A 26,831-nucleotide genomic window follows, 5' to 3' on the forward strand; every position below is an offset into this window, starting at 1 on the left:
ATTCGAAACCATACAACGAAACAGTAAAAGTGTGAAATATTGATTTTTATATACTGACATTTTAGAAATGCTTATACTATCAAAAAGGAAACACCAGATACGAACCTGTTCAGATGTCGTGACAACTTTTTCACAACGCGCCAACATGCCCGTCACGTCGCTACCAGGATAAGACCAAATAACAAGCTTACTCTGGCTGCCATCGTCATCTGGAATCTGAAAGAAAGAAAACAGTTTTCTTTCTTTTTGATTATTATCAGTTATGATTAAGATTAAGTCGTTCTATCTTTAATCATAAAAATTAAGGTTAAGTTGCTTCATCTTTACTCATACAAATTAAAATTGTATACGTGATAATTTTAGCGAGATAGACACACGTGCTTTCACTTTATGATATTAATTAATATCAATTAACACATATACAATTTTATTTTTATGAGTAAAGATGGAGTGACTTAATCTTAATCATAACTGATAATAATTAAGTAGAAAGTAAAGAATAATCACATTTACAATTTTAATTTATGAGTAAATCTTGAACATAAACCAAATAGAAAATGCCTGTTCATACCTTCCTCAATAGTATTTATGTGTAAAGGACTTTTTAAGAAAGGAAAGATACTCTCCATTAATAAAAACAACGTGTTCGCTACTATAACTTTGTTACCTGGTATACTTTTCACCCATGGCACCGTATTCAATGTAAAAACATGTTTGCCATTAGCATTTTATCATCGTTTTCAATACTTATCTCGCAAACGATGTGCTCGCAACTGAAACTTCGTTCACGGCATACATTTCTTCAGCAATACTATTTCCGATACTGATCTCTATCGGTCAATAATCTTTGTCTGTCGAGTTCTAGAAAGCATTCTGATGACTTCTATTAAGTTTGTCTTTTATGGCTGTCACACGCGGTCAATACATATAAATGTTCTCGTTCCAATTTTTAGCATTTCAACGTTAGGCAAAATGGGCTCTTTTATGGCGCTGATAAAATAAGTAAAGACTATTTCCATTATTCAATCTAGATTCGGACTCATTACACCCGCTACATTAGCAGAACAGATCTGCTGAGATCTGAATAGTATAATCCCTTCCATAGTCCGAGCCATTCCTATGCTTCTGTTAATGAGAGATGCGAATCCTAAACCATTGAGCTAAGAATCAAAATCTTCAGGTCTTTTTAATTATTTTGTAATCTATTAGGATATTATTCCCAGATGAAATAATTTTGCAAGTACCAGGGTTCACTTTCATCCGTCATTTTGCTCTAAATGTTTCAAGCTTGGATGTAGAGAGCTTTAGCTTGTTAAAAACAGCAGCGATTCCCCTCTTAAGTCAACTTCTTTTGGGCATTGTAGAAGTCGTAGTAACGTAGTAGTGTCATAACTACACGGATAATAGGTCTTTGGTAAAAAATCCAGAAAGAGTCGGCATCAAGATTCGTCATTCTTTGGTCGTCTCCTTATCTAGATGTGACAAGCAATAACTTTCTTTGAATTCCTTTGTTATTTCTGGTCCAAACCTTCCGTGACCTCGTATACACCCAATGAGCCTTGCTGTTCTCGGTGTTGGAGATAAATCCCTGCAATCTTCTAAGTTAACAAATAATTACGACCACTGAAGAAAATTTTGAGACACGATCTTTATGAGTTCTATTCAGAGGTCAGAGTCGCCTAACAAACAGCGATAATCACGATGTCATTAGCGTAACAAATAGTAGTAGAAAGCTCATTGTTAAGCATCAGTGTTGATTGTAGACATTACAGTTGTTTCATCACAAATTGCAACAAAACATTGAAGGAGGCAGAAAAGACAGCATTGCATAACTCTGACAGTTCAAAATAATTTGTAATATGTTCCTTAAAAACAGTGCACATTCTTTTTCTCTGAATATAAAATATATATTATCATTATATAATTATGTAATTTGTATTTTACTTATTTGAATTTATACATTTAACCTATTTTGTTTTGTTTATATCCTGGCCTTATAAAAATATGAGTGCATTTGTTCGTACACGCATAAATATATATTCGTATTAATGCATGTATGTATGTATGTATGTATGTATGTATGTATGTATGTGGAGCTCAAGGATTGGTGTGGGCGTGTGTTAAAAGCACACAAATGCTCTAGCGTCACATATAGCTTCTCCCAATCTAATCATCCCCACATGCACGTCGTAAGTTCTGCCACGCTAACGGGTCTCTGGTGTTCAGCGCCAGAAAACTGAATACCCACTGCCTTATGGGATAAGGATTTTGAACCAAAGGTTAAGGATGAGGTAACTCTGACAGAAACCTCCAGAGGAGCTTAGGCCCTATTGACTGCGGTCGCTCAGACCTGGTGGAGTGCGAAGGAAACATCAATTCTTCTAAATATGTTTTAAAATTAAATGAAGGACTCCTACCAATATTATCAAATGAACCAAGTTAACTCCCTATTTATGGAAGACCGAAGCCTTTATCACTCTGCTAGGGCGACACAACATTGGTTGAGCCAAAATGGGATTAATAAACTTCCATGGCCCAGTCAGTCTTTTTGAAAACCTTTGGGGCATATTAGGCCGGAACCTTCGCAAAAAGCAAAGGAAGCCATCTTCTAAGTCTGAACTTTTAGCATTTTTTCGTCAGACATGGTAAGAAATTCCTCAAGATGATATTCGTCAACTGATCAATGTCATGCTTAGAAGGGCCCTAGCATAAAAAAAAACAGCAAAGGGAATGTCAACCAACTTAGTTATTAAATTTGAGACCATTTATTTTTTCTTTTGTTCTACAAAATGTATGTTTATTGGAATAAACTGTTTCTATGGGTGCCTATTTTTTCTGCCATGTATGTATGTATGTATGTATGTATGTACCCAGTAAGGTCATGTCATATGCTACTGGTACCATGTAACCCAGTACTACCTGCCTCATGGTCGGGTAAACAGCGACTAAACTGGTTCCCCTACCAGACTTGATAGGTGAGGAGGGTGGCTAGTCTCCCTGAAGGATTAAAAACAAGACCTTCCAAAGGGCGAATAAACCCTTTTTCGAGGTCAACAGACTACTAGCACGATGCATGTTTGTGTGTATGAATGTGTGTGTTGGGGTGGAGAGTGCTCCCGTAAGCCGTGGTGAAAGCAAGCTTTCTAGGAGAAGCAAATGTCTGATTTAAAAAAAACATAAAGCGAGAGACCAGTACCCGCATTAAGCTGGTCTGCAGTTTAACTTGTTGCTGGCTATCTTGCTCTTGCTTGTTGCTGGATCTCAACATTTTGAACCGAGGGAGAGACTTAGCTGTCGTACAAAGCTAAGACTCTGTCACATCATCTGTGTATAGATACTCCCTCAGGCATGTGTCTAATAAAATGGTCCTGTGGCGATGGAAGTCATTTTTGGGCTCATGGAATTTAAGTGTTTGAGGGAGTGGCACTTGTCTGACAAGACGTTGCAATCATCATGTATGTATGTATGCATGTATGTATGTATGTAGTGTGTGTTTTATTGCTCAATCAAACGTAAGTTAGCTATTAGTATTTTAGCCAAAACAACTAGCGTAGTGGGGTCAATCAATAACTCTATAATATTGAAATAAACACATTATATGCTCTTATTTACTTAATTGAATACTGTCTATTTCTTCATGTTACAATACAGGAATAGAGCTTTTATAAATAAAATTATAAAAATATTAGAAAGAGTATATGCGAATCAACCAACGTTTCGACGTTAATACGTCTCGGCTAGTCTTCAGAGTTCTGAGGAGACGTTTTCAAGTCGAAACATTAGTTGATTCATGTAGACAACACTTTCTAATATATATATATATATATATATATATATATATATATATATATACATATATATATATATATATATATAGAGAGAGAGAGAGAGAGAGAGAGAGGGAGAGAGAGAACGAAAACGAGGGGGAAGTGAATACGTACCCCATATGCATGGGAAGTAATTTCGCTTTCGTCTAAAGTCTTTTTAACTTTGTCGAGTTCCTCTTGATCGAGGAAACGTCTGGAAAGAGAAATAGCAAACAACATTCAATGCCAATGAGAAACAGATCGTGGAGTTATAAAACAACATTTTCTCCTCATTATAAACCATCGTTGGTGTATAATTACTATTTTCTGTTATGTGACCAGTGCTTTAAGAGTTTATCGACTAAATATTTTCACACACACACACGCACACATACGTACATACATACATACATGCATACATGCATACATATATACATACATCTACTGTTTTATTTATTTATTAAAATAGTGTCTTCTAAAAACATATTTCCTGATGGATTTGATTTTTTGAGGAGTTTCCTGAAAAGTAGAAATTTATTCGATAAGTTAAAATCATCGTCATTTCTGCGTGAATACGTCAAAAAACCAGCAAAAGAAGCATATGAATGTCTTTAAGTCTGGGCCACAAATGTTGTACAGCACCTATAGTCACCATTAAGGTCAGATAGTATGTGCACACGTGTCCACGTGCTTTAAATTTAACCGCAAGATAAATGATGGTTCCTCTGGTAACGCATTAAGAACAACACCGAGTGTTCTAACGATACGCCTATTCAATCTGCGCGTTCAGTGATAAAAGCTCTATTTTGAACATAAACGTGACAGACAAATCGACGGACAGAGTTTCTTATACAGGTGATTGGACCTATTAGATGTGTCCATTCAATACACGTCTTTAGCATTGAAAGTGCTATCTTGACAGATCAACTTAAATGCTACTTCCAACAAACGTGACAGGACGACAAGAATATTATTTCAAACAGATCAACTAAAACGCTGTTTAAAGCAAATATGACAGACCGACCTATTGTTATAGCCTCCTATAAAGATGCTAGGACACAACTAAAGATAAGAAACGTTCATTTAACCTAGCTATTTAGCAAATAAACTGCTATTTTCAACTAAAACGTGACGGACCGACAGATCCTATAGGTGCGTAGATGTATCTACATAAGAATGGTTAATCAAAATTGTAATTATCTTCAATCAATAATTACGTCGAAACAAAGTTGGCAACAGATACAAAGTGAACCTGTCCAAAATCGATAAGAGCGCGTTTACAAAATCGTAGCCATGGCGGACCGGATATTTCTATAAACAGTTTAAAGAAACTACGAACATATATTTAGACGTCATCATAAACAAAAAGATTACAAACACTGACCATATCACAGCCTTCTTTGTTGAGTCTCGTATTCATCGAGCGGTGGGGGCGGGGAACTATAGATACTTCCGATACCTGTCAGTTCTTTGTCCTTCTTCCGCAGTTTATATTGTGTTTGGAGGGGCATGCAGTCAGAACAATATACATACAGTAGACGACAGTAACATAGTGATTATCGACATGGACTAACGACTCAGTATGCTGTATTCTAAAATTATTGGATTCACAGTAACGATTTCACTAAGAATGTGTCCGAGTTAGCTATATTTGCTGATGACGCCACGCCATTATACCAGACATGTGGGGAAAAAAGCGAATATAGACATATCCAAGGTTGATGTAATGAAATCTTACCAATTTCACTACAGACTGGAGATCATTTTCTAATTATCTCCAGTCAGAATAAGAAAGTAAGTGGATGGTTACATTTAATGCTACTAAGATAAAACTCCTTTCCTTCAACAATTACAAAGAACTTTTCCAGCCACCGATTGACATGGATAATAAAATCCTAGCTGAGTGTTCATCATTCAAAAGACTTGGTCTGATATTCAAAGATAAAATGAATTGAAACAAATACACAGATGACATTGCTAAGGTTGCTGCAAAAAACGTGGATCCCTCTATCGCGCTAGAAAAATGTTCACGTCTCATATCTATCTTTACAAAACCACCACTTACTTATGAATGGAGTATTTTTGCTACATATGAGCCGATGCATCAACCACTAACATCTCTCAATTAAACAGTATTCAATAAATTCTCTAACCTAATAAGTCCCGCACTATCAAACAATCTTCAACCCCTGTCCCATTGCAGCAGCGTTGTATCCTTATGCTTGTGTTATAAGTAATTTAATGGAATGTGCTCCGAAAAATTCGTAACACTGGTGCCCCTCAACGTAGATACCCCAACTAACCCAACAGGTAACAAAATCCTGCATTTTCACTGTAAAGATCTCCCGATGCTGTTAAGCTTTCTACTCTGATAGTTTCTTCTCTTAAACTGTTCGACTTTGGAATTCCTTCTACGTTTCCTGCTTTCCCGACTATAATAATATTCATAAGTTTAAATGTAATTTGAGCAAATAGCTCGCTCCTAAACGTCCTACTCAGAATATCGCTGTAGATATGGTCCCTAATTCAGAGTAGCTCTTTATGTTTAAGTGGCAACGTGTCTTGTTTGGTGTTTAAAAAATTAACCAATCCCGCGAAACATGTATTGTTTATAGTTTGTAGTTTGTGCTATTCCGTCGGTTATTGATACAGCTGAGCTGGAGCTCCACTGCACCCAGAATGTCCACTCAATACAGAGGTCCAGTCCACTAGACGATTGATCTCATTATGTATAGGCGACTGTACTGATATGCAGGTGACACCAATATTTTTAAATACTGAAAAACCAACATATTATTCAAGAAGATAGAAACCGTTTTCTTTAAAGCAATAATGGAAGAATTTTGTGATAATAGGGGTAACTTCCAGAAGCAGATTTTTTAAGTACAATGTCTGGAATGTTATCAGTAGATATTGCCTTGCTGCCATTAAAGTTCCAAATAAATTTAGCAGCATCCTAAACCGATATCAGGTCTGTATATATCGCTACTATTATATAAAATGAACTGTGTGTGTGAGTTCGTTCCCTACCAGACTAGACCGATTTTTTTTAATTTCACACAAAGGTACTTGGTATGTCTGTGAATGTTCTTACGTAGGTTTTGTATCGGAATGCGTCTGATGAGTATCGAAAATCGATAATCGAAAAAAAAACGATTAAAGAAGGAAGTCCGATTTTGACCAAAGTTAACACTTTCATACAGCCTAACATCACAAGTGTATTTGAGAAGCATTATGACCGCACAAGCAGATAGGCCCAGCCTATAAAATCAACTATAGATTCTTTTATGGGGAAATGGCGCGTTCTAAATGAATGTTTCTGTTTAGAGCACAATTGAACCAGGATACTTAAGTTTTGCATTTTAAACTTTAAGTGAAACTATTATTTACGGCTATTATTTTTATGAGTTCAAGTGTAGGTTATCTACAGTGCAATGTAGACATTGTGGGCTAAGTCACTATGGGGAGGCATGTGAAGTTTTCTCCCGGTACACTACGAGAGGTTCCCTAATTAGAGCAGGCAATCAATTGATTTAATTTAAAAATGGGCGATTTCACCGATTTCGATGACAATAAAAGTATGAGAAGGTGGAACATTTGTTGAAACTCATTTAATCCCGGACAACTTTGGGTGTCCCTGCTCGTGTATACTATTTAATTTTTTATCATTTGTGTTTTAATTTAAGAATCGTAGCGATTCGTATTATTTGGATTCTTCGTACTACTCTTTTAATCTCGAATGTTATTTTTACAATGTTTCGATCGATGTAACTTCCGACCTTCTTCAAGTGTATCTTGTAAACTCGGGAATCTTTCTGTCGAATTCGGGAATATTCACGGAATTTTGAACAGAACTTTTTATATTTAATCCATGAGGGCAGACATGACTTTGTAGAAGTTCTAAGTAATTAGCAATTGGATTTTGAGTGTCGCCCGTACTTCAACCTCTAGAAAAATGTAACTTACAATTGAATTTACCAAGTACTTTATCCACTACGCCACAGGTCATTGCAAGGATGATAATAATAATACGAATTACCAATCTTCATCTCAAAAAATCCGAAAAAAATAGTAGCGATGTCTAATTTTTTGTACTATTTAACATATCGAAAACCGTTATTTTCTTCAATCATACGATTACGTATTATGCTTAGAAGCTTTTTGAATAGCCAAAATGTGCCAGATTTTTTTAATTAAGACGTTTTATTATCGATCGATGATTACACGAAATCGATTTAGAAACAAACGAGTAGTGGACTTGTCCAAGAATCGATAATGGCGGTTGTTAACCTTTAGGTTGGCTATCAATCAAATATAAAAGATTGCATTTTCTTCGAAATGCAATTTCCTGTGAAAGATTCGTCTTTGAACAGGGAAAGAAAAGTCCGAGCAACTGATGTTGCAAAACGGGCGGAAATGTGAATAAATAAGAAGACATTCATTCTTTAGTCGAGTGAAACGTCGGACATGAAAGAGTCGCGTCTGCCTTCGGCCGATCATAAACATCGATAACCTCATCGATAAGGAGGTCAGTTACAAGGAAGTACCATTTGTCTTTTTACATTATGATAAAAACCTGTTCATTCTCAGTACTTTTCTCCCGTGCAGGAAACCAGAAACATGAAAAGTAATTTATCTGTGCAAACGTATTGCTATTCCTAAGATACGTCTATTCAAGCTGCGCGTTTAATGATGGAAATATTATTTCAAACTGATGAAAATGCTATTTTAAACATAAACAAGGTAGACCAACAAAAATGCTATATCAAACTTAAGCATGACAGACCGACTAAAACGTTATTTAAAACTTATGTGTGACAAGCCGACGAAAATGCTATTTCAAACTTAAGCGTGACAGGTCAACGAAAATCCTCTTTAAATTTAAGCATGACAGACTGACTAAAATATTATTTCAGACTTAAGCGTGACTGACCAACGAAGATGCTATTTCAAACTTAAGCCCGTCAAACCGACAAAAATGCTATTTAAAACATAAAACGCGGCAGATCAACCGAAAGAATCTCTTGGGTGCATTTAAAATATAATATATCAATTCACGAAACTATCCAAAACAAAATTGAAGCAACGCAGGTAAGATGTTTTAGCAGACGCCATTTTAATAAAATGGACACCTCATCATTTTGATCTTATTGACATTAAACATTCTTAAAAGTGAATAACGTCGAGAACTGTTTTACGTCACATAAACACAATTTGAAACGCGTAGGGTGAGCATTCGAGAAGAAGAAGAAGAAGAAGAAGAAGAAGAAGAAGAAGAAGAAGAAGAAGAAGAAGAAGAAGAAGAAGAAGGAGGAGGAGGAGGAGGAGGAGGAGGGGAATAACTGGGAAAATATATGATTATAGAAATCTGTGAGTGTACATGGTAGTTTCTCGATCAAATTATCGAATTATCGAGCGACCTCTATAAGAATTTGTTGTAAGCGAATCAGAACAAGACGCACTCTCTCCATTAGATATGTCCTGACTGCACATGTGTATTATTTACGCTAACCTGATCGCCGTTACTCCCTCATTATTTTAAGAATGCTTAATACATAAATAGAGCTTATTAATAGTATAAAATATATTTATGACAGTTTACATAGAAACGTTTGTGTGTGCCTTACTTGTCATATATATATATATATATATATATATATATATATATATATATATATATATATACATATATATATAGCTTAATGTGTAAGAGGAAAAGAGAAAGTTCAATTCCACAAAAGGAGACTTATGCGGATAATGCCAAGCTCCACAATAATTATTGGAGCTTATACAATAGGACAGCAAGAGTATGAAATGAAGACACAAAACCATATATTGGTAGATATAGAATGGATCATTTATTGAATAATGGAATACAGCCAAAATTTGGGGGATAGAAGGGACTCTTTATGCCAGGGAATTTCGAAGCCTAATGCTTCTCATCAGAAGAGTATAGAAGGTGCTAGGTAGCATGGGGAAGATGGGGCGTCTAGCGAAATGTTCATTAGGGACGAAAAAGATTAAGAGGAATTATAGAATGTTGGGGGAAGCTTTATTGAATTCTAAATAAATAAGGAGAAGCTTGTTATATATAGTATGATATATAAGATTGTATATGGTCTTTAATATAGTGTTGAGATTAAGGAATATATGTATTAAGGTTAAATTGGGGGTGTATTGCCTGTATTCCATTATTCAATAAATGATCCATTCTATATCTACCAATATATAGTTTTGTGTCTTCATTTCATACTCTTGTCGTCCTATTATATATATATATATATATATATATATATATATATATATATATATATATATATATATATATATCGCTTCGCAATGTCCACTATCTGAAATACTTAAAACAAAAAATTATAGTAATAAAAATTTTCTTCATAAGTTTGTTGTAAATAGGAAAAAAAACTTTCGCACTTATTCATAACATTTTGATACAAATATATTTATCTTTAAAAAAGAACGTAAAAAAATTAAAAACAAAAAGAAAATTCGACTCGGTGACGGTGTGTGTTGGGGACTCATCTTTTTACTTGGATGACAACTTATTGAAAATCAAGTCAGAAAATGCACTAAAAGAACATTTTAACACAAGCACAAGTGGGGGATGTTTATCCACGGAGCAAAAACAACTAGCATTATTCTGAGGAAGGCAAGTCTTTAATGTTAGGAAATAAGATTGAATTTTCTTTCGTTCTTGAAGTGGATGAAAAATATTTCAAGTCATTTCTCAAAACTAGTTTGTTTGTTTTTTTGTTTTGTTTTTATTGTTTGATCAGGAACGAGTAAATAAGTTTGAGAAAGCTTACTTATTTATCCTTTTACTAAGAAAGGAAGAATTCAAGAAGAAAGTTACAACCCTGTAAAAAAAAAACTGAAAAAGTCGATAGCTTATTTTAAAGAGTGAAAATAGAACAATTTTAAAGTGGCATGTTGGATATTATTAAGCACCAACAACTGCAATTACAAAGGAAACAAATCGGATATCAGAAGAATATGAAAATAGAAAAGCTTTATCGAGAAGAGAAATTCTAAGGAAAACAAATAGAACAAATGAAATTTCAAGAAAAACAATTGAAGCAAATGAAAAAACTGAGAAAATTTTTCTTCATACTCAGCAAAACATTGCTTTTTCTTCGTATTTTAAACGATAATATTTATAATACAGACTGTGCTAATTAGACCGATTTTTTAACAGGTTTGTTCACTATTTAAAAAGTTGGGTACGTGTGAACATACCAAATTCGTCGATTATATATTGCCAAGAAAACAAACCTTACAATACATGAATCAGTACAATTATTATTAAATAGTTTATCCCTAAAATGTCACTTTTTCACAAAAGGTGGAAATGTATGGATCTCACAAAGAAAGAAAACAAAGACTACATTACTTTTGCTAGCGTAATTAACAAAGAATGTGATCGTTTCAAATTGTCGGAGTTTAACAATTTTAAATGTCTAATCCTCGTACTATCAAATAATGATACAGAAATCAGACGAAGAGTTCTTGATAAATTAATTCATTAATTTAACGCTTCAACATATTACAGGCAATTGTCAACATTTTATTAGTGTTCGCTAATATTCAAAAGTTATTGTGCATAGTGGAGTATCACATGTGAGAAAAATGCGTAATAAAAAAAGAAAATTCTTCACCAGCTAAATTTGATCAATCAAAGAAAAATCATTTATCTTAAACTATGTTTTGATTGCACTGGTGCAAAGATTGTCCATATAAATATTTTAATGCAGCTGCATTGGAAACAGAAGTTAAAAATAACATTTTTAAAAACTTTATTAAAATTGAAAACTGAAAATACCAAAAAGTTTGGGCAAATAAATATATCAAATAAAATATATAAAATTACAACTTGATTCCAGTTCACGTCTATTAATAATAATAATAATAATAATAATAATAATAATAATAATAATAATAATAATAATAGTTAAATCAAAATCGAAGGTTAGCTGATCTCTAACGTTATATGTAAAATGAAGCGAAGAGTACACCTACCTGAAAGATAATTCAAATTTTTGTACGCATATAGATAACCCTAAATAACAATATTCCACCTTCCATGACTCCAAAGAGAAGCGATGTTTGCAAGGAAGATTAAAATAATGTTTGATAGGTTATTGCCAACCAATACGAAACCAGGAGGTGATAAAGATGTCACAAAGAGATGCTTCAAAGTTGTGGAAAAGTTGGGGGGGGTCGAACGTTTAAAAATAATAAATCCAGCTGAGAAACAGGGAGAGTAGATAAATGGATTAAAAAAATTATTTACATGGTAAAGGGTTTATCCACAAAAGTCACATAAACTAGATGAAGAAACGATATTCAGATGTTGTTGAGAATAATACTCGAGAGGATGAACTAACGAATGTTGCGTTCGACAGATTTGAGATACCAATCCCACAAACAGTAAAGATTTAAAAAAAAAAAAAACGTAAGATTGCGGACTTGATGGTAATGAATCTAAAAAGTAAAAAATATTGACTCTATACGGACTAAAAAAAGGAATTTTATGTGCGATGGTGATCTAACTCTTTATGGACTCTTTTAGACATCATTTATAGATGAGCATATCACATACACAAACACACACACACAAAAGATGAGCATATAAGAAAGGACGAACAGTCTTTTTGTAGCATACAATTCTCTAATTCACACACTTATACATATACAGCGTTGTTGTCTTATTTAATGTCGATCTTTCAAAGCCACAACAGTTTATTAAATCACTTTAATTACTTTTTATAGAGACAAAATTATATGTGCAAAATAGGACAATAGAATTACAAATAGATAACACTAAATATTAATTTATTATGAATTGCTTAAGATATTTATGAAAATTAGGCATACAAAAAGTGTTGAATTTACTACTATATCTACAGTATTTCAAACTATGTTGCATTATTGATTTAAATAGTAACAACCCGTTTTAATAAAAATATATATGTGATAACTAAATTAAAACGTTCGCGTTTAGATATGTATATTTTTCTTTGTATTAGGTATTCAAAATCACGTCACCTAAAATCAGAGTAGAAATTAGCAATCATCCGGATTATCCCATTTCAGTAAAAACTTCACAAGGCAGGATTTCACGAGAGGGTTGCGATTCGAAAACTACTGTTTTCGAATGAATGTTGAATATCGTTCAAAGTAGTAGAATGGTATATATATATATATATATATATATATATATATATATATATATATATATATATATATATATATATATATATATAAGTATGAGCATAATCTCGGAAACGAGAAGGAACGGCAGAGCGTTTCGGTTACATGAACCATGTAAGCTGTCCAAACTGGTGTTTTTATAAGTCTTTTAAGGTAAACATCTGATAAGTACGTGACTAAATATGCAGCAATAACATAATTTTGATGATTTTCTAGTCACAATACGAAACAATATTGTAATGTAATATTGAAAAGTAATAAATGACCAACTGAGAAAACTTGATATTTGGAACTTGGAGAATTATTGTACTGCATATATATATATATATATATATATATATATATATATATATATATATATGTGTGTGTGTGTGTGTGTGTGTGTGTGTGTGTGTGTGTGTGTGTGTGTGTGTGTGTGTGCGTGCGTATTTATATAGAGTGTCCAAAAATCAACCTAAAGTTTTGAACTAATATAGATTCTTTCTTTTTGATGATATTTTTCTGTAATTTTAGCACAATCTGACTAAAATATTGGGAAATTTTAATTTAAAAAATAGCAAAATTCAAATGATCTTTATTTATGAAAAATAATGTGGTCTTTCTAAAACATTATTCATGACAAATTGCAGAATCTCTGGGTTGCAATTTAACTCCCTTATTTCGTTCCTGATGTTTTCCTTCGATTCTTGCAGGGTTTACGGTTTGACGTTCTGAAATCTTGACGATCTCGCGCAACGAAATAAGTGCGTTAAATCGCAATTCAGAGATTCTGCAATCTGTCATGAATAATGTTTTGTAAAGAGCACAAATATGCAAAGCTGAAAATGGGCAACATTTAAAAGACATTATTTTTCATGAATAAAGATTGTTGGAATTTTTTTTCTTTTTTAAATTTCTCAATGTCTTAGTAATATTGTGTTAGAATTACAGAAAGATATAAAAAATAAAGAATCTATATAAGTTCAAAACACTTCGGTGACTTTTGGACACACTATATATATATATATATATATATATATATATATATATATATATATATATACTGCTCATAATCTATATAGATTTTGATCTATAAGTACTGCAAACCTTTCTGTTTCATATATATATATATATATATATAATTATAAAACTCAAATGACCTTGTAACGATATATGTAACCCACTTTCCGGTTTACGACATCCGGTTGCGCATGCCCGTATAACCTGTATTCCGTATAATCTGTATTAACGTTGTCATTTCGAAATTATTATTTAACATGGGAAGAGTGGGGTTTAAAATGACTTAAACGTAATACAGAAATGAACGATGTAAAAAAAACAAAAAAAAACTGGCAGTATTAACAATTCTTTATTTAGATAATTTAAACGCGAAAAAAAAAGAACAATTGGGACGCTGAAATATTAACGTTATTATTTCGAAATTATTATTTAACATGGGAAGAGTGGGGTTTAAAATAACTTAAACGTAATACAGAAATGAACGATGTAAAAAAAAAAAGCAAATATATCAAAATTTGAATTTAACTATAAGAAGTATTATTGTATCTGTTCAGTGCACATTTACCTATATGTATGGCCAACCACTTATAATTCAATAACTGTAAAAAAAAATTTCAAAAATAATCAATTATAATAAATAGAATGATTGATAGAAATCTATCTATATTCTTTTTTTTTTTTTTTTTTTTCATTTTAATATACTTTCATAGAAATGATTCTGTTATGTCAAAAAAAACTATTTTCTTTACGTCACAAGTGTCACGCTCATACATGAATTCCATAGCTAATATTACATACTGACCCAAGGGGTCACGGGTAGTCTCATATATATATATATATATATATATATATATATATATATATATATATATATATATATATATATATATATATATATATATATATATATCAGTAAAGTTTAGCACTATTTTTATATCCCTTTATAAAGATCAAAATTAACAAATCTTATGACCAGAATCCGTATTCCAAGTTTGATCAAAATCCATTACATGATTTTGATTCTACAAAATGTCTAAAATGTAACCAAAGTTATAAATGTAGTCCAAAGAGGTATTAATAAAAAAGATCAATGAATTTTGATTAATTGTTAAATTTAATGCAAATCTTAAATATCTGAATTTTAAATGAAAGATTGTGTCGATAGCATGTCCTTTAAAAATCTGGCAAAATATCTCAAAAACACTGAAATTTGAATATTTATTAATTTATGTTTAATACTGATTGTAAAATTTTCTAAAAAGCGAAAATACCTGAATTTTTATTAAGGGCTTCCCTCTGCTTTTTCATCTTCTTTGCATAAAACTAAATAAAATTAAATATAGCTCACATTACCCACGGTTATGCTTAGCAGGTATTTTCAAAAATTCATACTGATCGATTAATTAGTTTAGGATTAAATCCTGTAAATATAAATATATAAAATATTTTACTTCATAAAACTAGAAATACAGATGTCACTAACTTTTTTTAATCTCCCACTTCCATACGCCTGCATCTATTCATGTGTATTTCTTAAGGAGATGTCAGTAAACCTTTTCTGAATATATGCCAGTGTACATCTGTTAACTTCATTATTTTCCCATGTTGTCGCACCATTTAATAACATCAAAACAATGGACCACCTAACACCCATCGTAAAGCAATCCCCCCCACTTATGTTTCATACATTTTCCCACTTATTTGCGAAAACAATTCGCAAGATCCTTTTCTTTCGCCATCAAAAGTAACACATCCTCCTCCGCTTCATTGCATCCACGGTTGCGATTTTAGTCGAAATATGAAAAAGTTAAATCTAGATGTTTTCTTACCAGGGAGTCGCCAGTTACCAAGGCCCACAAGCTACTCAAGGATAAGGGTTAATGAATGTAAGATGAGACAACACCTTGATAATTTGCAATGTTGGAAAATGCCAGAATTTGCTTACTAAAATGGGCAGCTCAACAAAATTTTGAACTTGAAAATTGGACTTGAAATGACTATAGCAACCCTACGGTATCGTATTCCGCAGACTTCTTCTGCTTATGGAAGCAAAGTGTAGTATCTGTTCTAATACTGAATTTTATCTTTCCTGCCTTTAGTCAGAGGAAAAATTCTTCTACACTGATATAATTTTTGTTTCAATCCAAATGTCTATGGAGGGGAGATGTTTCTCATATTAAAAATCGAGCGTGTGTCTAACTTTGCACTCGTGGGAAGGCAAATAATTACTGGTGTAGACAGGAGGGGGTTATTGAAGATTGCGGTGGTGTTTTTTTTTTAATAAATAAAAAAATATTTGAAGGGTTTGCTGTTTTTAAGACAAAATAAGTCGAGCTGAGATCAAAGTGTATGATACTACACTTAAACTAGTCAAACGTAATCCTGACAAACCAATGAAAATACTATTTCGAACTGAAGTGTGGCAGACTATGAAAGTGGCATTTCAAGCCTTAATATTTTAAAAGTGAGCTGTAAATATGTTAGAAAGGAAAAGAATAGAAGTTTGAGAAATACTAAACCGAGATTGAACGAGAAAATTATTTGATGATCGATTATGGAAAGAGAAATTTGAAATAAATAGTTGATGAGATACGAAGCGAGAGTATAGGTAGCCATGCAGTTCAATTTTCCTTGTAGCAAGTTGAAAAATTTAATGAACAGTGCAAGTTCCGAGAAACATACAAAACAGCTGATCATCTAGTGGTAGTTTGTTAAATTGAGTTAATAATTTTATATTTTTTAATAGTTGTACCTATCCGCCGTTGCCAGAGACACATTACGTTCAAAGTTTACATTATGTTCAAAGTTTATATTACCTCGAGAGATGTCTAAATGTCTCACAAGTTACAACTAGATAAAATACATGAGTTGTTATCAATGTAGTCACAAATCATAACCGCACAATTATTTCTTACCTTGTGTCGTCAATTTGTCCGTAATCGAATCCTTGCAATTAATGTTTTACAACAGCACAAAGAAACAAAGAAATTGTAAATTTGAAGTCAGGGTCTTTTATTAAAATTTTGGCGTTCCTTTCTCTTCTGCCATGGGTGGAGTAAGAATTTTGAGCTACAGTTATAGGAGGAAATACGGGGAGTTGATGGTCTTCGTCACATAGGGTAGAATTAGCTGCAAGGTTCCTGGCAAATAGTTTGGCCTTGTCTGATGCTGACGAGATTGGGATGGTTGGGATAGAACGTTAAAAAACGACCCTGGTGTCTAACTCTGTCCCGTGGGGAGGCATAGTAAATAGGTACTCTTTTACAGTGGTTGCTGGCAGTCCTGAAAGCAGTTTTAGTCTCAGTACATCTATTACGTTGGTAGCTATGGAAAAAGTGATTTCTGTGCGCGATGGCAGCAGCACATTCTGGGGAGAACCATGGCTGGCTGTTAGGTTTTTGTTGGAATTTTTTGGATGGTAGGAATCGGTCTATGCCTACAATTAACCATTCGGTCGGGTCTGATACTATAGAAGACACATCCTTCTTAAACATGGAATGCAGAGGTAGATCAGATATAAATGTACAGAAGCTATCCCAGTCAGCCATAGAGTATCGATATACAGTATTGTGGAGAGGTACATCTAAAGACTTATTACATTTCATTTTTATCTTAACTGATACAACCGAGTTGTCGAAAGATCCCAGAGGAGATAGAACGGAACATGAACATAGCTGAGGGGAAGTTGTGAGAAAAAGGTCTAAAAGGCTAGCGTACTGACTGGAAGTATCGGGCACACGGGTGGGTTCATGAACAATCTGGGTGAGGTCATAAGCAATGGCGAAATCATACCAGAACCTCCCCTCATCATCTGTCTTGTTCGAGTGGGTCAGCCATTCCACATTGCGGACATTGAAGTCACTACAAATGTGGATGTTAGCCGAAGGATGAGCAGACAGGATGTGGTCTATTTTCTGCATTGTTTTTAGATATATAATCTGTACAATCTTACTACTTACTAATATAGGTCATTACTTATTACTACACATATATATATATATATATATATATATATATATATATATAGAGAGAGAGAGAGAGAGAGAGAGAGGTGGAGAGAGAGGGGGTGGAAGGAGAGAAGGGGGGGAGGTATTCAAATCCGAATATCCATACAATGTAAGGAAAAGAATCGTCCGATGAGGTGGGTAGTTTAGGGAAAACCCTCTGCCGAGACAACTATCCAGAGATCATAACATCTGTGCCAAGGATTCTAGACCAAACACCAAAAAAACATCATCTGAAAAATCACCAAAGTTTATGTACCATGTATGAAGGGCTTGTCAGAAAAAATGTAAAAATACGTAATCCATATGACAACAATATTCAGAAGCGACTTAACTCTCTGAAACCATGTTGTTCAAGTCAAGCCAGTTACGGAAAAAGTCATGACTAAGAATTGTGTGTGTGTGCGATTGCAGGTAATTGTGAGACATGCCAACCACTAAATGTAAGTTGGAAACTCATAATACCTGAAGATGTGTAAAGATCGGGTATGGCTGACCATATATGGAGGAAAAAAGAGAACCGTCTACCCTTATGGGATGAAGTAAAAAAAAATATAGACATAGAAAGAACGGTGGAGAAGAAGACGACTCGGAGAAGCAGTGCATATGTTGAATGACGATGACCTACTAAGCTATCCTATTCTTAGTATAGAATTTAATAGAATATGGGAATGATTAAGTAAAAATAATAGATAAGATAGCCATTAAATACACACACGCACACACACACACACACATACATATATATATATATATATATATATATATATATATATATATATATATATATATATATATATATATATATATATATATATACCAGTTTTGAGACGAGTAATTGGAATCGGGAATCGAAAAAATTGGAACTTTCTGGGGTATCAGAATCGGTATCGAAATTGGAAAAATTGGGGCCTATTTTCTGATGCCAAAACTGATTCCTTCAATTTTTTTTTTATTTTAGTTTAAGAAACATCTTCCACTGATTGTAGTAATGATAAAATGATAAATATTTATTGATTTACACTTCCATTAAGACTAAAATCTCTAGATCATCCCCTCACAAGTGTGTTTTTATGTTTGAGAAAATATAAACACATTTAAGATGTAATTTTTACGGTAATCAGGACAAACTAACACTTGTATAGCTAAATATTCAGAGATTTATGAAGAATCGGAATCGGCAATTGTATCGGAATTGTGAAAAATATTGGAATTGTCCCATCATTCGTGTGTGTGTGTGTGTGTGTGTGTGTGTGTGTGTGTGTGTGTGTGTGTGTGTGTGTGTGTGTGTGTGCGCGCGCGTGCGTGCGTGCGTGCGTGCGTGTGTGTGTGTGTGTGTGTGTGTGTGTGTGTGTGTGTGTGTGTGTGTGTGTGTGTGTGTTGTTACGACTCGGCTATCTCCACGGGGAACTGTAGAGATATGATCGCAACAATAATAAAAAAAAAAATTTTCTTCCCGGATTAAAACGTAAATAAATAAATACGGGAAGGGATTATCCAAATTCTTCAGAGACAATGGTAAAACATAAGACAGAAAAACACAACTGAAATAACAAACAAAAGGCCGATGGGAATTATGGATGTAAATTTATTTATAACAACACAAAAATGAATAAATAAAAATGCAATTATTTTGATAATTTAAGGAAGTAATGCATAAAAGAAAATAAATTGTCTTGATCGAGAGAGAATGTTCAAGAAAAATGCCAGATCTCAATACGACATTTCATACTGGTTATTGTCGTCTGCTCAGTTCAAACAAAGAGAGAGTAAGGGAGAGAGATAGAGATAGAGATAGATAGATAGATAGAGAGAGAGAGAGAGAGAGAGAAAGAGAGATTTTGCTTTAAAAAAAAAACTCGCTCTAAATATATCAAATAGACTCCTTTTCCAATGTTCATTAAAAGCACCTCCTCATCTTTGATCCACCGCAGTATTACTGCTAACTATATCTGTTCCCAGTGTCGCCGTTGTCGACTGCTTCCCTCAGCAGCGAGGAGACTGTCTCTTCTGTCCTTCCTAAGCGTGCAGGTTAAACCCCCCCCCCTCTCTATATATATATATTTTCACCTCCCCCTCTCTAGCTGGTTTCTTTCTTTTTTTCTTTTTTTTTCTTTCTTTCTCCTCTACTGTCAGCGCTCGTTAGCTATTCTTTCTTTTCTTTTTTTTTACCACTCTCTATATATCTCTTCATATCCTCTCCCGTTGTGATTATTTTCTTGTTTTTTCGGGGAGGTGTGTTCTGACTGAACGCAGACGACAGTACAATTGATGAAAATAAAACAAAAATAAACAAACTCCTATTCTCTCTCGATTTCGAACAAAATATAAAAGAATAATTAATTACATTTTTTTTACTAAAAATGTAACAGTATATGTATGTATGTATGTATGTATGTATGTATGTATGTATGTATGTATGTATGTATGTATGTATTAGCCTGTTAAAAACGGGAAAGATATAGTTCATTGACTTCAAATGAATATATGTATAATTGATGGTTAAATATAATTTAATTTGTGCTCATTTTTGCATCAATACTAATTCCTATTAATACCTAGCAATGCATCGAACAGATGTAATAATAATTAGTTCGCTGTATTTTATCAAAACAAAGGTCTATACAACATTTCAGCCAGATTGGCACAGTAGTTTCCAATAAAAATTGAACAGAGTTACAGACAGACAGACAAAGAGAATTATAATATGGACTGGAGGAAAGACACTAGCCAATAGAATCATTAGTGACTTTGTGACTGGATTCAAATCTCCCGTTCAGCAATAAATATCACTTTCTACACTGACGATTGCATGAACATGAAACAGTAAAAATAATTGCTATTATTCATTTGAAAAATATTATATATATAATATTTTTAATAAATATTAATCATTTTCATACCTACAGAAACTAGTATCTCATATATATATATATATATATATATATATATATATATATATATATATATACTAGCGGAGGGGGAGGGGGCTTTGTCCTGGCGTAAAATATGCTTAAATATGATATTTTAATTTATCCAGATTTCGTATATAGTATTATAGAGTTGTGATTTCAAAAGTAAAAAAAAAAATATTTAGGTGCCATCAGCTAGAATCGAAACCGAAGCATTCAAAGCTGGTGACGTGACCAATGTACCAACGTGACACGCATATAAACCGATTAAAAATTAAAATTTAAAAATAATTGAATATGCAACACGTTTAACAATTTTTTTACCCATTTTGGTCCCTTAAAAACAATTTTACCCGGCTAAAGACCCATAAAAGAACCGTAAAAAATCCAATCATTTGAGGCCCCTAGTGCCACTCTGCAGCTTTTAGTTTCGTAGACAGCTAGACCGACAGACAGACAGACAGACAGACAAACATATAGCCGTTTATATATTAGATTTCCCCAAAAACTTTGGCCTTGATGGAAGGGAGACTAAATCTTGCTTCTATGGTTTCAAACGATCTGAATTAACAGCAAGTGGAGACTTGGTTCCAAATATTTTTCATATGTCATATCTCCCCTCTTTTGGAAATAGGGTTTATTATGAATGTCTCCAGTATTTTATACACTGTGAAGTTTACTTTATGTATGAAAATCAAAGGGGGGGGTATAACGTATGAGAAATATTTGGAATCAAGCCTCTCCTTGCTGTTATTTCAGATCCTTTTAAAATGATAGCAGCAAGTTTTAGTCTCCCCTCCATCAAATCCAGAAGTATTCTGGAAGTATCAGGTATGTAAAACTATGAAAACAAATGACTATGATTAAAACATTTTATGACTGTAAAAAAGTGCAAAAATAGGCTCTGGATGATGGATGATCGATCCCCTTAATGTGCGACCTTAAAGGCAAATGTCACAGACCACTAAACAATTCAGGTTATTACCTTTAAAATTCTTCAACGAATGTCACAGACCACTAAACAATTCAGGTTATTACCTTCAAAATTCTTACCCCACCCATGGCAGAAGAGAAAAGAACGCCAAAATTTGTTAAATTCTGATCAATAGTCGCTGAGATTTGGAACTTATAAAATTGCCAAAAAAGCTGGCATATACAGTGCTGGCAAAAAGAAAGTCCATGCTTGTAATTTTTTCAAAAACTGAAAATTTAAGTTAAATTTAATATAACTGTTTAAACAAACTATACCTCATTTGATTTGCCTTCTATTCCTCTATCATTTTACCTGTTCATATTTGACTTTTATTGAAATATTCTAGTCTTCACGTCAATTTAAAAAATAACTTCAAATTGAGGAGGCAAAAAGAAAGTCAGCAGCAACAAATTCGCTTAAAACCAGCTTAAATTATCGCTTCTAAATCAGTTTTAAATATTCACCAACAGGCAACAAACTATCTCTAATTGTAATTGTTATTGTTCTAGGTTATACAACGTAACATTTAGTCCATATGTCACGACTTTCTCTTAGTGCTCATTAATCTCCACCTTTCTGGTTTATCCAATCGAGAAATCGGTCACAGATTGAAATTTAATGAGAAAATGGTACTAAAGACTGTGCAAAAGCACCAAAACACCGGCAGTATTCATGATGCCCCTAAATCTGGTCGTACTAGAGTTACTTCTAACAGGGAAGACAAGGCTATCAAGATCTGCAACCTTAGAAACAGATTTGAAACGGCTCCCCAAATCCAACAACAGTGCAATCTTGTTAAAAAGTGCTCTCCTTCTACTGTCAAGAACAGATTAAAGGAATTTAATTTGCGAGGATATATTGCAAGACGCAAGCCAATGATTTCTGTAAAGAAAAGAAAACGCCATCTGGACTTCGTCAGATGCAATGAAGATCATGACTCTTCATATTGCTTTTTTTAGCGATAAAAGCAAGTTCAATATGCTAGGCAGTGATGTTAGGCAGTACGTTCGTCGGAGAAAAGACGAAAAATTTAATCCTAGGTGCTCAGTTTCAACACTGCAAGGTGGTGGAGGTTCAGTTTTGGTGTGGGGCATTATTAGTACCAATGGTCCAGGGCTTATAGTTCGCCTGCAAGGTCGAATTAATTCGACCAAGTACATTAATATGTTGACTGAGCATTTCCTACCCTACTTTGGTTGGAATTTTGATGATAATCCCATCTTCATGCAGGATAATGCTCCCATTCACACAGCTGACTATGAACATGATATTCCGTGTTTGGATTGGTCTGCATAATCTCCAGACCTTAATCCTATCGAAAACGTATGGCATTACATCAAGCAACAGCTACGCAATGATAAAATTTCAAATTTGGAAGAACTTTTGACAAAAATTATAGAAAAGTGATATGGCCTTTCCCCGGAGTATTGCTGCAGTCTAATTCAACGAATTCCCAAACGATTGCAGGCTGTCAAATTGCAGAAGGGCTACGCTACTAAATATTAACTACTTCATTGTGATCCTGTTGTATTTGTGTGGCATTAAAGTTACATTTAAATAACAATTTTCCATTGTGCGGACTTTCGTTTTGTCTCCTGAATTTGAAGTTATTTTTTTTAAATTGACATGAACACTAGAATATTTCAATTAAAAGTCAAATATGAACAGGTAAAATTATAAAAGAATAAAAGGCTAATCAAATGAGATACAGTTTGTTTAAACAGTTACATTTAATTTAGCTTAAATTTGAAGTTTTGGAAAAAATTACAAGTGCGGGCTTTCTTTTGCCACCTGCGTGTATATATATATATATATATATATATATATATATATATATATATAGAGAGAGAGAGAGAGAGAGAGAGAGAGAGAGAAAGAGAGAGAGAGAGAGATAAAGGCCGAGTTATAGAAATTTCTAGGTTGGTATTTAAGGGCGCATTAATTCACTGGAAAGATGCACCCCAGTCTTCATTAAGATATGCATTTAAAAGAAGGAAACTGATGTAAAAACTTGCAGTCTACTGTATATTATGTCCTGTGGCAGTCATCTGCACTGACAAAGATTAACATTAATACCAATAAGTATGGCTGGTGTTAGATAAAGCCTTCGCCACTATAAGCAAATCATCTGCGTAGATTTCCGAGTAATCTTGTTGTTGTGGCGGACGTTAATACATTGAAATCAACGGGAGAGTCCATTATATATATATATATATATATATATATATATATATATATATATATATATATATATATATAAGTTAACGTGTCTGCGTGTCTGTCTCTGTGTGTGTCTGTATGTGTACATTTCCCTACGCAATAACTCTGTCAATTTTAAGTCTACAAACTCGAAATTTGATATACAGGGCACTGAGATTTGGGAAAATTTTTGTTATCCGTTTTCGGCCAGAAATTTGGCTGTTATGGGGTCAAAGTTTAACAAATTGATCTTTGAAAACTCTACCAAACTCCTCTGCCAATTTTGGGTATAAACAATTGAAATTTTAGATATAGGTTCCTTGGACATGGATCTAACTTAATAACTTGATTTGAGTCCAAAACAATAAATATTAAGAGGTCATAATAAGGGTCCAAGTTAAAAAAAATTCGACCTCTCCGGTCTCTACCAAATTACTCAGACAATTTTTGGTCTAAACATTTAAAATTTTGCATAAAGGGTATTCAGAGATAGGGCAAGTTTTTTAATCGGTTTGAGTCGAAAATTTGAGCTATCAATATATAAATGTAAGTATGTATGTATGTATGTATGTATGCATTATGTATGTATGTATATTTGCATGTCTGCCTAAAACTTTCGACAGAGGCGACGGATTTTTACTAGATCAGTACTGTTTCAGACGACAAATACAAAATAATTGGCTAAAAACATTAATTTCTTCACCTTCAACTGGGCACTTTTCTACAGGGAGGGGTCGCTTTTTTCGCCGATATTGTCGAAAGTCATTCCCTCTTTCCGATTGTCTAGCCTTAATTTAAACCTACGTCACTTCCGGTTTGGCGGTGATCGTAACAGTAAAGACGTCACATTTTTTTCACGTTCTTTTCCTCCTTCCCGGTGCGGGTTCGAGCCTGCCTTCCTACTGCTATTTTTTTTTTTTTTTTTTTTTTTTGCTCAACATGCACCATCAAACACCCGGACAACGCCGGGCTGAAATGCTAGCATATATATATATATATATATATATATATATAGAGAGAGAGAGAGAGAGAGAGAGAGAGAGAGAGAGAGAGAGAGAGAAAGATAGATATATATATAGATAGATAGATAGATAGATAGATACATAGTAATAAGTACTGATCTTTTTTTTAACTATTTGTTTTCTATTTACTACTATATTATTTCATAAGTTCCTTTTCTCTCTTCCCGCGCGCGTGTGTGTGTGTGTGTGTGTGTGTGTGTGTGTGTGTGTGTGTGTGTGTGTGTGTGTGTGTGTGTGTGTGTGTGTGTGTGTGTGTGTGTGTGTGTGTGTGTGTGTGTGTGTGTGTGTGTGTGTGTGTGTGTGTGTGTGTGTGTGTGTGTGTGTGTGTGTGTGTGTGTGTGTGTGTGTGTGTGTGTGTGTGTGTGTGTGTTATCCATTCTCTTTCACTCCATTACATTTTCACTCATCTACAGTCTCGCTACTCTACTCTGATGTCTTTCACAAAAAATTTTCACATCAGCCCACTCATCCGAAAAATGGCATCCAGTTATTTTCAGTGTCTGCTTGGGGCCTTTTTGTCATAGACGACCTTGACTTCAAACCAGTTGGTTTGACTTTGACTTCAAGCCAGTTGGCTGATTTCAAGTCAAGGTCAAATATATATATATATATATATATATATATATATATATATATATATATATATATATATATGTATATATATATTAAATTATCAAAAATTATTATAGTAATAATATATATGTGGGGGCAGCATTTTTTTATGCATAATTCGTTAAATTGGATAGACGTTTTTAGTCTATTAATTTTACATTGGATCTTTTCCATTTTTCATATTGTATTTTTAACTTCTGGTGAGAACTGGCTGATGTAATAACCATAACTTTGATTTATTCAAATACTTTCAAATCCTTCTCGATTCATTTTCAGGGATTAATTAAGCTGGTTGGAGTTTTAACTTTTTATATTGATGGATTCTTAATTTTCATTGGTTAATAAATTATTTTTTTGTTTTGTTTTTTATAAACACTTGAAAATTTTAAGGATATTAGTAGAGTTTATTTTGTTCATGCTAGTTTTTTAGTTTTTTCTTTAGTATTTCAAGTTTACATTTATTGTTACATTGTATAAGAATGTTAGTGTTATCAACTAGAAGCTTTCTAAACTGGGACAAAGGAACGGAATGCTGGTTTGTCAAGTGTTCTATTTAAGTTTATTATTTAAATTTGATTTATATATTGATAACATATTTAATTGAATTTATTTTTCCAACATCAGTTTTTATAAACCGGTTTGAGTTATTTGAGTTTTGAGTTATTTCCCCGCGATGCTAATTTTTTTCTTTTTGTTTTTGTTTTCTTTTTCGACAGATAATCAAACTAAAAATAATTCACACAAACTTTCAAGCATTATTTTTGGAATCAGTTCAAATAAAATAATTTCCGTGATTTCGCAATTAACGTTGTGGTCCAGTGGATTTTTATTTTAAAATAAACAAGCAATTCAATTCAACTACGATTCTTTATTTAAAACAAAAACAAAAAAACTTTAATTTACGTTTTTCCCCCAGTTTTTTCTTTCTTCACATTTTTTGACATCGTAACTGCTATTTTTTTTTTTCTTTTAATAACACAAAAAGTCGTAACACATCATTTTTATAGCATAAAAACGTGTATTTCCGTTAATATAAATTCTACTTTGGTATTTTTAAAACTGAATTATTTACAGTT

General features: G+C 33.2%; 1 protein-coding gene across 1 annotated transcript in view; it reads right to left on the bottom strand.

Moving 5' to 3' along the window:
* The window catches only part of LOC145254870 (L-proline trans-4-hydroxylase-like), a 114,678-nt gene that overhangs the window by 56,939 nt on the left and 30,908 nt on the right, over positions 1 to 26,831 (bottom strand). Inside the window, exons 4-5 of the mRNA XM_080113743.1 lie at positions 3,942 to 4,020; positions 106 to 216 (exon numbers count right to left, since the gene is read on the bottom strand). Coding sequence (XP_079969869.1) covers positions 106 to 216; positions 3,942 to 4,020 — 190 coding nt within the window. The remainder of the gene's footprint in view (positions 1 to 105; positions 217 to 3,941; positions 4,021 to 26,831) is intronic.

This window comes from Euprymna scolopes, chromosome 30 (assembly GCF_053919585.1).
Source record: "Euprymna scolopes isolate OS-2025 chromosome 30, ASM5391958v1, whole genome shotgun sequence".
Lineage (NCBI taxonomy): Eukaryota > Metazoa > Mollusca > Cephalopoda > Sepiida > Sepiolidae > Euprymna > Euprymna scolopes.